Source organism: Xenopus laevis, chromosome 5S (assembly GCF_017654675.1).
Source record: "Xenopus laevis strain J_2021 chromosome 5S, Xenopus_laevis_v10.1, whole genome shotgun sequence".
Taxonomy (NCBI): Eukaryota; Metazoa; Chordata; class Amphibia; order Anura; family Pipidae; genus Xenopus; species Xenopus laevis.
The window spans coordinates 35091942-35108162 of record NC_054380.1 but is presented as its reverse complement, the minus strand read 5'-3'; the positions used below and the strand labels follow the sequence as shown (position 1 = coordinate 35108162).

General features: G+C 36.4%; 1 protein-coding gene across 8 annotated transcripts in view; it reads left to right on the top strand.

Moving 5' to 3' along the window:
- LOC108717815 (adhesion G-protein coupled receptor G6) overlaps positions 1-15527 on the top strand; it is a 104913-nt gene extending 89386 nt beyond the window's left edge. For 7 of the 8 annotated variants that reach the window (XM_041564405.1, XM_041564404.1, XM_018265175.2 and 4 more), the window contains 10 exons: positions 1299-1424; positions 1867-1912; positions 2701-2810; positions 5161-5288; positions 5379-5647; positions 6452-6560; positions 6657-6940; positions 7393-7494; positions 8547-8702; positions 13706-15527. In XM_041564405.1, the coding sequence (XP_041420339.1) occupies positions 1299-1424; positions 1867-1912; positions 2701-2810; positions 5161-5288; positions 5379-5647; positions 6452-6560; positions 6657-6940; positions 7393-7494; positions 8547-8702; positions 13706-13884 (1509 nt within the window). In that variant the 3' untranslated portion in view covers positions 13885-15527. Of the gene's footprint in view, positions 1-1298; positions 1425-1866; positions 1913-2700; positions 2811-5160; positions 5289-5378; positions 5648-6451; positions 6561-6656; positions 6941-7392; positions 7495-8546; positions 8703-10628; positions 10676-13705 lie in introns of all 8 variants that reach the window. The other variant, XM_041564407.1, reaches the window with a different exon arrangement.
- The last annotated feature ends 694 nt before the right edge of the window (positions 15528-16221 follow it).

The following is a 16221-nucleotide window of genomic DNA, read 5'->3' as shown; positions in this document are numbered from 1 at the left end:
CATTTCTACCTCTAAAACAGGTGCCTTTTTTTATTTTGTTTTGCCGTCAACTAGATTTTGTTTTTCTGTCAACTAGAAACTAGTGTTTTATGGTGACCTTTTGTGCATATTGTGTTCATGGTGGGTTTGTTTCTATGTATTTCTGCACCCACCCTACTATTATTGGCTTGGGTATATGCCATTTGTTTTGTATGACACAGAAAAAAATTGCCACACTTTACAAAAGTTTCCATCTTCTTTCCACCTTATTTCATGTCAAACAAGTTCTCTTATTTTTTATGAGTTTGGCAATTTCAGATACCTGTGTCGAAGATAAGGTCTTTGAAGCTTGGAAGATGAGAGCCATTGCCAAAGCTATTTGTTTTGGATGACATGGAAGATAGACAAAGGGGTTGTTCACCTTTCAACACCTTTTTCAGTTCAGTTGGTTTCAGTTTGTTCACCAGAAATAAAAACTTCTAATTACTTTCTATTTTCAATTTGTGACCATTTTTGAAGTGTAAAGTTTACATTTTCACCTTCTAAAGCAGCTCTGGGAGGGGGGGGGGGGTCGTTGACGCTTTAACTTTTTTAAATTGATACATTTAGTTATCTTTGTCCCTGCTGAGTAGAATCCCTGAGTTTCATGAAAGGCAAATACAGTTCAGACTACTCCTGGATTACTCAGCTGCCAGACTGAAACACTAGAGACAGGAAAATGAATCTTAAATTTTAGAGGAAAACAGTAAAAAATAAAAGATGGAATGCAATTGAAAAAAGTCTTTGTTTATGGAGCAATCTGAAAACAACTGAACTGAAAAAGGGTTTGGAAGGTTAACAACCCCAAGTAGGAAATTCAAGTAGGAAGACAGCAACTAGAGTACTTTTAGTATTGCAGATACATAAATTGCATGCTCTGGGTATTATTTTCCCATGTTGTCTTCAACAACTTTCACATAGCTCAGATAGGGACAACTCATTCAAGATAGCAGCCAGCAATTCAAGCAATCAACTGGAGGAAAACGGATAATGAAAGGGAAATCACTGCCGTTTTTCACAAGATGATAAATGCTTCCGTTGAAAGCTGAAATAGTTCTGTTTTTTGTATGGAAAGTCAAAGAAATAAGCAAATTATTTAACGGGTGCTGGCATAAATTCGCTAGCGAAGTGGACCTACTCTAGCGCTACTTCGTAACCCTTACGCCAGGCGAAGTTGCGCTATGGCGAAGGGACGTAACTACGCTAATTTCAAAATCCAAAGTCAATTGCACATTCATAGCAGCTTGAAGCTGATGTATATTTCTTTCTTTGTTTCACAGGATTCCCAAATTACCTCAGGGGACCAGACGCTCATCAGCTATGTTGTATCATGCAGCATTGGAAATATTACTATAAAGAACCTTGCGGATCCAGTCAAAATTATAGTCAAGCACAAAGCACAGGGGGTAAGAGAACATTGTTTAGATATCACTGGCTTAAAACAGCAAGTGAAATAACACTAAAACCATAAAAAATCATAAAACCACCAACTAGTCAAAAAGGCTGTTTTAGAAAAGCTTTTTGTAGTGATGTTGTGTCATTGCAAGCAGTATTTGTTTGTACCTTTATGTTCTCTTGTTTTGACTCAGGAAATAATACTGCAGGAGTCAGTTCTCCTCCAGGTCTGTTAATCAGCCGGCTTCTACTACATTGTTTCAGGAATCATAATCAGCACATAATAATCAGACTGTATAAATAGCCAGATACTGCTTTCAGTTGACATTTTTTAATAACTGTTGACATTTTTTAATAACTGTGTATTGGAAAGAATTCCATTTTTTTAGGTGGACATCCCTTACTACTTAAAAGCATTCATCATTTTATTGTATTTTTACTCCTCTTTCTTAGACAAATCGAGAAAAAACCTGTGTTTTCTGGGACACAGAAAGGAACAGTAAGTTTGAATTTAATTTCTTTCTGTTTTGTTTCTTTTTTTCTAAATCTTCATTAATTACCAGTACACACCTATAACATTTGGAATCTTTCGTTTTAATTGAATGTTTTTTGCGTGAGTGTTTTTCCAAGCAGAAGCAGAACATTTTAGCATTAGCTACTTTCCATTAGATTCTCTTTAACGTATTATTCAGTCCCACTGACAGTTGGCTGCCTCTGCTGTCAGGCATATTATACTAAGTGCATTATAACAGATGTAAATTCACCAGCAGTGAGGTGAGACTAAATCATTTCCTACGTAAAGTCCTCACAGAGAGATTGCAGAGCCCAGTGAAAGGGGGTCGGTGTTGAAAGGAATGCTTTGCTGAGTGTTTCATGAAGACAAGAAAATAAACTTTGCGTTATTTAATTTAACATGCAGTAAACACTGTAATCCAGTACCAGTTGCAAAAGCTTCAATCCAGGGTCTCTGCAGAAGAACATTGCATACATAACATATTGTGCTATGTGGACTTTTAACAGTAGCAAGGAGTTTGCATAAACACATAACTAGAGATGGAGCTTAAGGCTTGCAGGACGGCATTGGCTTGTTAGCCCCTTGTAGTAGGGCAAGTAATTTGTTCTACCCTTAGTTTGCCTTTTTTCCTAAATGTCATACTGATGATCGAGAAAATAGAAATGACACTGACACATTTATTTATTTATTTGTGTTTAAAATCTTGTAACATTAGTATTTTTCTGTTCAGCCTTTTGACTTTTGACCTTCTGTCGAATTTTACATTTGCACAGATGGTAAAGGTGGCTGGAACACATATGGCTGCACTGTGCTTAAAAAGGAATCCAGTGTGCATGAAACAGTCTGTTTGTGCAACCACCTCACACATTTTGGAATATTGATGGTAAGTAAGACTGACATTTCCAAATTAATACACGAGGATGAATCTGCTGAGCTTGGCAGTGGTATGGGTGCTGTTCCTAGGTATGTGAAACTACCTACCTACCCTGTTACTTTTTATTTTAAATGTGTGCAAAAAAAAACTATGTACAGGTTTGGGATCCGTTATGCAAAGACCTGTTATCCAGAAAGAGCTCCAAATTATGAGATGGCCATCTCCCTTAGATTCAATTTTAATCAAATCATTTCAATTTTTAAAAAGGATTTACTTTTTCTCTGCAACGAGAAAACAAAACCTTGCACTGAATCCTAACTAAGATATAATTAATCCCTATTTGGGGCAGCACAATCCTTTGGGTTTAATTAATGTTTAAATTACTTTTTAGTAGATATAAGATATTAAGATCCAAATAACGGTAAAATACAGAAAACACCAGGTCCCAAGCATTCTGGATAAAAGGCCCCATACCTGTATTTCTAACTGATGCCAGAGCAGCATGTGTGCAATAAAACAGGACATTTAAAAAAAAAGATGCAAGGGAAAGCTTTCACTATAGAAAATGGGAAGCTCGATATTGTACAGTGTGGTCATGCACATGGTCATCTATAGATCAGGGTCCTTACACAATTAGTCAGATAACTGGATGAGTGTAGTTTTGGGTGGGCTCATGATGTCAAAAAAAGGTTGCATCTGGTTGTTGGACTCCATTTTCACTATACATTAATTAAACGTTTGTAGTCATATTAAAGTTATTTGTGAATTAAATTGTAATTGGCAGCAGCTTCTGTCTGTTCAAAGCTTTTCAAAACTACGTTAATGAAGTAAATGATCAATGAAGTAGAAATTAGCTCTCATCTAGCCAGGCCTCTAGTTCCCACTGTGCCTTGCATGCTTCTGTTATTCAATTTGTTATGTTAATAATGGAACATGCAAGGCATTGTGGGAACTGGAGTCTTTGTTGGAGGAGTGTTGACAATTAGGGGCAGATTTACTTAGGGTCGAATACCGAGGGTTAATTTACCCTCGATATTCGACCCTCGAAGTTAAATCCTTCGACTTCGAATATCGAAGTCGAAGGATTTACAGCAGTTCGTTCAATCGAACGATCTAAGGTACAAACGTTTGATTTTAATCCATCGATCGAACGATTTTTCTTCGACCAAAAAAAGCATAGAAAGCCTATGGGGACCTTCCCCATAGGCTAACATTGAGGTTCGGTAGTTTTTAGGTGGCGAAGTGGGGGGGTCGAAGTTTTTTTTAAAGAGACAGTACTTCGACTATCGAATGGTCGAATAGTCAAACGATTTTTAGTTCGAATCGTTCGATTCAAAGTCGTAGTCGATGGTCGAAGTAGCCAAAAAAATTTTTTAAATTCAAAGTTATTTTTTTATTCCTTCAGTCGAGGCTAAGTAAATGTGCCCCTTGATGTAGTGTTTCAGTAGTATGTCAGGGAAGTCAGAGGAAGCAATGGTAAGAGATAGACAGGAATTGCTCTCAGGAGAAATTACATTTACCAATGACTTTAGAATCATGGGAATGTTGCTTTAACATTTTCTGCCATTATGTAATTCTTTTATGTTTCACATGCCCTTTCATTTCACATGTGATTAAATGACTTTATCCCGCAGAATACAGGAAATTCTGCAAATGTGGCAATAAATTGGAGGCCATAAATTAAATCAATATTACAAGGCCAATAAACTTGCAGAATCAAAATATACTAATGAACAATATCACAGACAGGTGATAAAACCACAATGCTAGAGATCTAATTAAGTGAAGCTCAAGGGACAAAGTATTGACTATTGCCTATGCAAGCAAACTCAATAAAATCACAGAGCGTTAAGAATCAATAATACAAAGGTTAGACAGAGATACTTTGCTGTATAATTTTTTGTGGTCCTAATATAGTGTTAAAAATATATATGAAGGCACTCATCTTGAATTTATGTATTTTATAAAAGTCTGTCTCAGAAATCCCTGCTGCCTCCTAGTTCCATTTTTTATATACTCTTTCATGGTGCAGTATAATTAATTTATCAAAACAGCACATTTGCATCTGGGCAGTAACCCATAAAAACCAGTCAGTAACTTTTTAAAACCTTTTTCAGCCAGCTGCAGTTAGAGCAATGAAATAAAACACGTGACTGCTTGTCATGGGTTAGATGCAGACTTTCCCTGTGGTACTAAATGTATATAGAGCATTGAAGAACTGCCTCTAACACGTTTTAGAGGGTAGTCTAGAGGAGATAGATTTGGGATATAGGAGTTTTAAAGGAAATTTATTTTGCCATGTCTTTGATAACTTCAGCGTGTGAGATCTGTCATGCAGAATGTTATTTCCTCTTTGCAGGATCTCCAAAGGACAAGTCCAATTATCGATCAGCAAAATACTAGAATTCTTACCTTTATAACGTACATTGGCTGTGGAATATCTGCAATCTGTACAGCTGCCACCCTTCTGACCTATATTGCATTTGAGTATGTAATATATAAAACCAGTCTGTTAAAGCAGCCTCTCTGCTTTCATTTAGAGCAGTGGTTGATAAATATATGTTTTGCTTTTTCTAGAAAAATTAGGCGTGATTACCCCTCCAAGATCCTCATGAACTTAAGTACTGCATTGCTCTTTCTGAATCTTTTCTTCCTTTTGGATGGTTGGATTGCATCCTTTGGCATCAATGAACTGTGCATCACAGTGGCTGTCCTGCTGCATTTCTTTCTGCTGGCTACATTCACATGGATGGGGCTGGAGGCTGTGCACATGTATATTGCTCTGGTTAAGGTTTTCAACACATACATCCGGAGATATATGTTAAAATTCTGCATTATTGGCTGGGGTAAGTACAAATTACAAGGTATAGTTATATAAGCACTCCTTTTACAGGTTGTATGGAATTTATACTGCAGCCCTTCTCAATCCTATCATTATTATATTTTTGGAGTCTGTGCTGCCTAATAAATTAATATAAATATATAGTAGGCTGAGCAATCCATGGGGAATGTGTGTGCTATTCTGTCCAATTCATTAAGCTACGGCAGAATGCAGGGAGTTGTTAAGCAGCAACAGGTTTAGGACCTTAGGTAGAGCATTGCTTGTTATTACAGTTATTTTCTGACCAATACAATCAATATAGCAAGAGGGCTATAATGTACTTTGTACAGTAGGATGAAGAGGATTAAAGCAACTCGTTGTGCATTGCTAGCTGAGAAGCATTAATTTTGATCAGACTTTAAACTGCATGGAGATGCACAGTTATTTTAGTATATTGCTTAATAAAACCTATGTGTTATAAATCAGGCAAAGGCTTTATATTGGTGACATTGGGGACATTTGCTGGTAGAAGAGCGCTATGTCCTGATGAACATAACCATATTCATGTAAATTATACATAAGTGAAGCAGACACAAGTAGTTGGTGAGTCAACTGAAGAAGCAGTTAGGTGTGCACCAAACTAGCCTCATAGATGAGCATCTACTAGGCCTGCTCACCCATTCCTTTATAACTTGATATATATACAGTATATTGCTTGAATGACAAGGTTGTATCAAAGAAATGTAAAAACAGTTAGTATATGTCTCATTTAAGTAGGATACCTATGCATTTTAACCAAACCGATGCCTAAATATTTTTTGCATTGTAGGCTTACCTGCTATAATTGTATCTGTGGTCCTTGCAAGTACACACAGCAATATTGCTTATGGAAGTAGCAGTTATGGCCAAGACAGTCGAGGAAATGGGGGTGATGAATTGTAAGTGCATTTTAATCTTAAATTCTTAAAGTCACTGTAAAACAGAATTTTAAAAGTCTCTGTATGTCAAGAAGACAACATCATTTTCTTTTTCAGCTGCTGGATTAAAAGTGATGTGGTATTCTATGTGACCTGTGCTGCCTATTTTGCCATCATGTTCCTGATGAACGTAGCCATGTTCATTGTGGTGATGGTACAGATCTGTGGAAGAAACGGAAAAAGAACTAATCGAAGCATTCGAGAGGAGGTTCTGAGAAACCTGCGTAGTGTTGTCAGCCTCACCTTCCTCCTAGGAATGACCTGGGGTTTTGCTTTTTTTGCTTGGGGTCCAGTCAATCTTGCTTTCATGTATTTGTTTACAATTTTCAACTCACTACAAGGTACAGTAGTAGTAAAAAAGAGGTCCTTCTTGTGAAAACAGTGGCTTTATGTTCTAGTAGAATTGGAAGATATGGGAGTTAAAATTGTTGCTTTGAATAGACATGTATTGCATATTTTGTAAGGCAATTAATTAAATATAGAGAGATAACAAAGGGTAACAATGCTTCATGACATAAATATAGTACAATACTCATTTGTATTACGCAGAGTTCAGCTATAAAATACTATCAACATTTATATAATAGTTATGAAGCCCTTGAAATATAAATGCTGTCAATTTATCTATCAGTCATCTATCTATATACTGTATCTAGCCATCATCTACAGTATATATTTATTCATCTCTTTTTCATCCCATACCATCTTGAATAACACTTTTCATGATAGCTTAATGCAAACAATATACGTATATCGCTGCTGCTACAAATAAACTATTCTTTTTTTACTGTAGGTTTATTTATATTTGTATTCCACTGTGCGTTGAAGGAAAATGTACAGAAACAGTGGAGACGACATCTGTGCTGTGGAAAACTCCGTCTGACAGACAATTCTGGTATAAATATATAATAAATCTTATCCATATGTGTTACGTATTATAAAAACACAAAATAATCTAGGATGAATAAAGCATAAATTTACAATTTTCCAAAATACTTGCAGTTTAAGGGTATGGCTATAAAATATAATGATGCCGTTGCATTTTCTGTAGGGATAAAATAATAGCAAAGTATATCTTGAAATTAAAGGGGAACTCCGGCTTCAAAACAAAAATTTGATTAAGAGCCCACATAACACAGAAACCCCTAATATACCCATCACAGTTACCTGTTTCTTCAAAAAGTATGAATAAATGGCATTTTCTATGCTGAAATCCAGCTGTTTAACAGTTCATCTCTTCTTCTGCAACATTTTAAATTCTGACAGTGAAGGAGGGAAGACAGCATGCAGGAACTACATAACCCACAATGCATTGTACTGTTATGTTCTGTTCCTTATTGAAATCATGTGTGGAATTGTGGGGTTTGGAGGATGCAGGCTGAGGACAGATGGCTGTTGATACAAAGTAACAGTAGTCAGTCAGCTCAGCAAAGTAGTCAGAGAGATCAGCAGAAGAGCAGGGGGCTAGGCTTAGGGAACTGTTCCAAACCATTAAAAATCATGAAAAGTCTGCATATTTTTTAATTGATGTATATTGCAAAGTTGCTTGAAATATATGTTTACTTTTCAAAAAGCTCAAGTTATGTTTTTGTGGAGTTCCCCTTTAAATTAAAGGATACATTTTACTGTGTTAGAAATAATTTTCAAAAAATATCTATGAAGACGCCTTTATAGCTGAATATTGTATGTTCCCTAAGAGGTTTTTTTTTCTAAATTAGGATTAAACAACTGGAGCTCATGAAGGGTTCCTGTCTTACAAAAGCCTCCATAGAAGTCTTTGTATGACATAAGTACTCAGCCTACTGCATAGAAACATAGGAAAACTTGAAAAGCATTGTTCTAGAACAACTTTTAGTTGTTAGAAGCTTTGTTTAAATAATACTCAACTCATACTTTTTATAATTTTATAATCTTGGTTCCCTTCCTTAGTTTTACTTTGTTTTTCAGACTGGAGTAAAACAGCAACTAACAATACAAAGAAGGTCAGCTCCGATAATTTGGGGAAGTCCCTTTCCTCAAGCTCTATAGGCTCAAATTCCACATACTTGACATCAAAGTCTAAGTCCAGCAATAAACCATTCTTTAAAAGAAACAGCAGCACCGGTAAGTACTAGATTTTCTAAAGATCTGTGGTTATTAAAGGTCCATATAACTCTACGAGAAGCACATTAGAGTGAAAATATAACATATTGTTGAGCAGAGGGATCTGGATCTGAAGAATGGAAATGATGAGAAGAATATATTCCAGATCAAATACAATGGGATATTCATGAATCTAGAATACTAGGATTTAAATAACTGTACTCAGTTTGATAATTTTATTTACCTATTGTACATTAAATGGCAGATTTATCTGGGGTCGAATTTTGAAGTCCAAAAAACTTCGAAATTCGACCATCAAATTAAAAAACGAATTGATTGAAGTTTTTTCAACAAATTTGGCAATCCTGCGGTTGAATAAAAATCGATTCAATTCGAACGATTTTAGCGATCTATCGAAGGATTTTTATTCAATGTGTAAAGACTTAGAAAAATGTTGTAGAAGGTCCCATTAGGCTAACATAGCACTTCGGCAGGTTTAATTTGGCGAAGTATTGAAGTCGAAGTTTTATTCAAAGATTTTTACTTCAAAGTTGAATTAAATTCGAAGTCGTAGTATCCTATCCGATGGTCGAAGTATCCAAAAAATTACTTCTATTTTCGAATTTTTTTTACTTCGAAAATTCCCTTAGTAAATCTGCCCCTAAGACTGCAGCTCCTCATGATGTGTTACATAATTTTGCTTTGTTGCTATTTTTGCTTCATTCTCTAGACTAGAGGTTCTTTTTCACCTGAGCCTGATATGTTAACACCAAGACACCCCTTATTTTAAATTTAATTTTTTATTGATTTACTTCAATACAGTATACAGTTCAAGGAATGGTTCATCAAGGAGATATCAGCAAGTGTAACAACATGGAATGTATTTATCCAGCATATCATAAAATTTAGTCTCCATGAACAGGCTATTTTCATAAAAGTCCTAAAGCGACTGTATCATTTATTAACGGGGGGGAGGAAGAAAAAGAAGAAAAGAATAAGAGTATAGGAAAGTGGAAGGGACACCCCTTATTTTAAACATCACTGAAGTACAAATGTTGTGTTGGTTTCATATATTTCATGTTTTTGTTATTGCTAGTGTTTGATGTCTAATTTAATGTTTCAGAAATATAAAAGAAACTATTTATACCCCAAATGAGGTTGGCCTCTTAGCTTGAGAAATAATACTCTAGACGCTAGACCAGATAAAATTGTTTTTCTGTTCATTGTAACAGACAGCCTCTATAACAGCTTTCAGATTTTAGTACATGATGGGATTTATATTTGTAGGCATGCTTTCATAGGATTTCCCAGCTGTACTTGTTTTAGAGATGTTCATGTGATCATACAACCGTACAGCCTTTATTCCCAGCATACAGTGCAGCAATTATCCTTATAAAAGCAGCCAACACCTCTTCTTCTTTGGGTTTTCAGTGGTATTTACTTTAACCAACAAAAGTTAGTGCATTTTGTAAAAGGCCTTTGGCACACAGGCAGTTTGATCTCTGCTGTCCTTTATCAGAAAATTGTGGTGGTCACAGCACCCAAAATCATATTTCACTGCTTGCAAAAGTTCTGCTTATGGCACATACTGGTATTGGTATCAAACTCCACTCCATTATATTTAACTCTACAATGTGTATTTAAAATAAGATGAAAACTCCTTATTAAGCCTAGGTGGAGTTTAATGAATTTAATAAAACAATTATAGACTTCTGTAAGTGACATTGTTTAGTGTATTTTAAAATTTAATAAGGTAAGATCTAATGCTATTCTAGATTCATTCAGTATTATTTATAATATATATATTATTTAAAACACTTTGAATGGGGTAACATTTTGCTATAGAAACATGAAGGTGATATGATATAGGCCTGTTGAATAGATATTGTTATATGTTGCTTATTTTTGCCTCCACAATTGACCCACACATTCATGTTTGTGGTATAGATAATGGCTTCTAAGAGCATTCCTTAAGGATTGGTGGAGTCATCCAGGTAATGTTTACGTGGGATGCATGATCTATCAACAAGTGGGTTGGGTGCTCTTGCATGAGTCACTTAAGCGAGGCAAAATGACAATTACGTTAAATCAGGAAATCGATTTATCTGCTCCTTCCTCTTGTGCTGTTGGGTCTCACTGCTGTGGTGGTAAAGGTGCACATTTTGCTTTTCATGCTGGTTTCCAACAAGGATGATCTTGGCTCTTCTTGTAAATGTTGATCATTTTAGATCTCATGCAAGCAGACAAAAGGCTAATTATTTGAAATGCAGCTACAAATTGGAAAACTCTAAAGCCCATTCATATTCACAGTTGCTTTATGCCCCATGCTAATACTGTACGTGAGAAGAAAGCCAAGATCACCCAGCACACATCCAGCTTTTGTATTATGTATGGACAGTTTACTCAGCCATCACACTTGCCCTTTAACATTTATTAGGAATCTCCATTCCTATTGGGAGTTTTAATTCAGTAATTGATGCAGGGAAGAGCCCTCCAAATATAAAACTCCCAGAGCTGCAGACTACCAGTCCTTAATCTAGTATAGCGATTTGGAGATCCTCTCTATTGACAAACCAAAATGTAATTCCATTTTTATAGTAAACTGAGTAAAATGTTCATATTTAATCACAATATAATCATGCTTCAATTATTGCTAAATAATATATTTTTCTTTTAAACAGTTGCACACTTTTGGATGACATGTAAAGGAATGGTGCTACAGTCTTAATTTTCTCCCTTAAGAACAATGATGCTTTCCACAAATAGGCAGAATATTTTTCATTGTATTAGCTTGTCTTAAAGGGACACTATAATTTTTTGACTTTATTTTATTAAAAAAAAACACAGAGACATATTAAACTTTTAAATCACTAAGTCTTTATTAAGAAATAACTTCCCGAAACTCCACTTGCGCTCCTCTTCAGAAAAGGCTATTCATAGAGCGACGCTTGATTTCTCCTCCCTGCTTTCCTTATAGGAGATAGCCAGGGAGGAGAAATCAAGCGCCGCATGATGAATTGTCGCAGTGTCGCCTTTTCTGAAGAGGAGCTCAAGTGTAGTTTCGGTTCTTAATAAAGACCGATTAAAAAGTTTAATATGTCTGTGTGTTTTTTTTCATTCTACACTAACGAATTTTTTAATTAAAAAAATTGATGTTACTGGTCCTTTAAGTTTATCCTTTTCTTTTAAATTCTCAAAATTTTTGTTTTTATTTAACATACATGTAAACAAAAAATCTTTAATAAAACAGCCACTTGTTTAATTAAAAAGTTCTGTTGCATCAGGATGATTTGCCTCGGCAGTAGCTGAGGAACATTGCACTTCCTCAGATCAGACTCTATGGAAAACTATGGAAGCTAGAGTATATGCTCCAAGGCATAGCACTTATATATATATAGAATGGAGAAATAACAATGCAACAAAGGGGGTGGTTATAATTATGTCCGGTTGATTTGCGGCAGTGCTCTAGCAGATAGAGAAGTCTACAGCAAAATTCTTTGAAGTTCCCTTAAAATGTTGGGATTAAGATATTTTTGAACTAAACTACTGATTATTCAGTGCGCAACTGGGACATCTATTCCTCCTGGGCCCTGTGTCAGTTGTGCATCAGTCACCTGCAGTCCCTCTTGCTGCACATGTAAATGTCTTTTAAGCTAGGCCCATTGCTTTTATACAGTGTGCAGGGGGTTTCTGTACTACATTCCCAAATGGCTTGTTGTGTAATTATCTATAGTGTTATCACACATTAATCTCTCAAAAACGATTAGGATCGCTTCAACTCACGACCACTTAGCTGCTCCTCTGTTGTGCCGGGTGCTCAGTCCGCAGTGTCCCCACTGCCAACAGTAAATATACGAACGGGAGGACGGCACTCCGGTAAAAAAAAGGTTTTTATTGTTAAGTACTGCAAAGGTACATAAGCCTACATTACAAGCATGGGAATTGATAGTGATCATAGTGGCAATTGAGACTAGATCTACAGTAGCTGGGTCCAGAATATCACCTTTCTGATGATGTATCTGAAATGCATATATTTGTGTAAAAGAGGGAATTTAACGGAGAAACAAACCCTACCCTGCATAGACCCCCCCTCCCTCCTCCCCTCTAGCCTAGCTGCCCCCCTAGGCAAATGCCCCTAACTCTTTACTTACCCTTTCAAGCATATTCTGTCCAGCGGAGTTCAAGCCGCCATCTTCAGCCGCTCTGGTAATCTTCATGAGTAGTAGTAATTTTCGTGAGTTTCGGTGCATGCACAGTTGCTGCGGAACAGAAAATTTCTCCAACTTTGCCAGTCTCATTCTGAAGATTACCAAAGAGAAGAAGATGGCTGCTGTGAACTGGACAGAATCTGCAAGGAGGGGTAAGTAAAGAGTTAGGGGCTTTTGTCCGGGGGGGGGGGCAGCTAGGCTGGGGGGGAGAAGGGTCTATGTAGGGAAGGGTTTTTTTTATTAAGGGTTTGTTTCTCCTTTAAAGGAGAACTCAATCCCCCCAATAATAGAAACCCCTACCCAGTACCCTACATAGTCCCCCCCTACATAGGTGATAACACCTATAAGTGCCCCTAGTACCCCCTACACTTTTTAAATGCAAGAGTTCTTTCTCCATTCACTTGGTTTTGCTTCCACACCAACAAACAAACTCTATCTGGAATAAAGCAACTAACTAACTTTCAGCTAAAAGTCGCCAGAAAGTTATGTACACAGTGAAGCAGGGTGTAACACATGGCCCATTCAGATTTGTTTAATTAATGTTTGGGAATAACATGATTTACCAGCAAATGTCAGCTGCACATAGAGTGACTCACCCAATACGTACGCCAGTTTATACTCAGAAAACAGAAATGCCAAGCTTTAGTGTTCTGTTCTATAAAATAGCCTCTTTTTCAGGTTGAATAGACTTTTCTCAGGTTGACAAAACTCATTTATGTTCTTGGCTATATCCCTAGCAATCATGTTTATATAAAGACAGAATACCTGCAAAAGATTGTGCCTTGGCAGTTAATCTTATACATGATATTTTCGCAGGTTACATTTTTGGCGACAGACCCTCAGTTAAATTTACAGCAGTGGATGGAGAGCAGACGTCGATTCTTCCTGTCCATCACGTTATTGACAAAGTCAAAGGTTATTATAATTCCCATTCTGACAACTTCTACAAGAACATCATCATGTCAGATTCATACAGTAAAAGCACCAAGTTCTGAAGCACAACATCCCACAGAAATCAGAAGTACTGGTTCATGGAGTTTTATTGGGGGATCTGGCCATAAGGGACTAATAATAAAAAAGAATTGCTTCCAAAAACGCTGTTGTAAATATACATTTTAAATATGTCAATGGATGCACATTAACTAAATCATATCTCTCATCCAACTAAATGATAATAGATAATAAATAATAAGGGTGTTATGGATTGTACAAGAATGGAGATGTCCAGGAATTTTGAACCTACAGTCATGTGGTCTTCGCTTGGATAAACGTAAGCATACAGCTCTATATAATTGCACAACGAGGGACACAAAATCCAAGTTTAATGGCGTTTCTATGTTTTTGGTATGCACATTAGAAGATTTCTTCATGACAAGTTTGTATTTTACGCCACCGTGGTGTTCCAATTTAGTACTTGGATACATTCAATCCAGTAATGTTACCATCATTTGTTACACTGAATGCATTTTAGTTTGGCAGCCAGTTGGCAAGAATTTGGTTTATACCATTATCATTTTATCATTTAATACATAATCACGGCATGATTGTATTAACCTTGATGCATGAAAATGATGTAGGAAATTCTAACTTTCATAAATGTGAAGCATTGCTCATTGAATAGTCTACAAACCAAATTTGGCAGAAGCTCAACAGATTGAATGCTGGACAGGATTACACGGTTTATAATCAACTTCCCAGAGGACAATGGAGTCCAGTGACTGGGAGTGAATGAAGTTCAGCATTATAAAACTGTTGTGCCCTTTCTATTAAGCTTTGTGGCTTCAGTTTTGAAGAGCTGTAGCATGTTAGTGGCAAAACTACAAGCAATTGTAAACTTTCCATTTCACAAGTCAGCAGTATATTTTCAGAATTTAGGGTTTTCATTCTTTACATTTCAGAATCTCTCTTCCTCAGTCATAAATTCCTCAAGGAAGTATCCAGGAATGTGCTGCGAGGCACCTTATTAGGTCAGACATTGTTGCCTTTAATGCGGGATCAAGTTGGCTGTGTATTGCATGCGACATTCGTTCAGTTCTAGGAGGATGCAGCCAATGATCATGTGCTGGTCAGGAGTGACATCCTAAGGTTTTATACAAAAGCAGCAGCAAAGGCAGGAAGATCCTTACACAAATTAGTTGCTTTTGTTTAATTGAAGTGAATGTGGCTAATGACGCCTTCCTAGATGCAGAAAGTCATCTCGTTCTGCCAGTGTTGGACTGGGATTCCAGGGTTCCACCAGAAAACCTTAGACCATGGGCCCACTTTCCAATTTATTTCTCCTCTTCCTCTCCTCACATAGGAGGGAATGTAACTAAAGTCGCAAAACAATTCGCACCAATAAGAATAAAAATCTTGTTATTGCATTGCGAATTGTAATTGCGCATTGGCGCAAACTATACATTTTGCAAACGGTCCAACCACTGTCAGAAGTGGTCGCTAAACAGTTTCCGTGTTTGCAAAAGCTATATTAAATTCACGCAAAGCTAAATTTGTTCCCGCAAAGGCATAACTTTTCAAATTGCTTCCTCTGTAGTTACATCCCAGTTTATATCCTAGGCATGTTTAATAAATAGTGAATAAAGTACCCCCTCTTGTAAAATATAAGGATATTATAAGTTACCGAGGAGTTTCATGACCATATAAAAACACGAGGCCGAAGGCCGAGTGTTTTTATACAGGTCATGGAACTCCGAGGTAACTTCTAATATCCTCATATTTTGCAACTGGGGGTACTTTATTTATTATAATACACAAGTTTCAGTGAGTCATGTGACAGAAATGACATCAGAACTCACCGTTTATAACTGATGACATCAGAACTCACCGTTTATAAGGATATAATTTACAGGATATTCATGGCTTTCGTGTATTATATGTAAATTGTGTCCAGGCAGTAGACCACATTACCTTTTACAGTCTGAATAGTTTAGTTACATTTTACTTGTCATTGATACTTTCCCTATAAACTCTCAGTTGCAGTGTGCTGAATGTTACATGGTCATGCTTGAATCCCTTATCTTCTCAGTTCTTTACTACAACTATCATATGTTTAACACATTTACAGATATCTTTTTAAAGGGATAAAGTTAAATAGAGACCTAAAAGCAGATTTATTATGTGGTGTAAAAAACAGCAGAATTATCACACATCTCCAGACATTGCAGTGTAAAATGGCATCTTTTTTTTTAACATGCTTTTTCTTTGAGCTACTTTAGCCATAGCTTACTTACAAAGGGCTGAAGTGGTGTAAAATAACGGCTACAAACCTTGTGTTCGCATGGCGTAAAATAAAACACACCTTGATAAGTTCACCATTTATTTTACACAGCTTT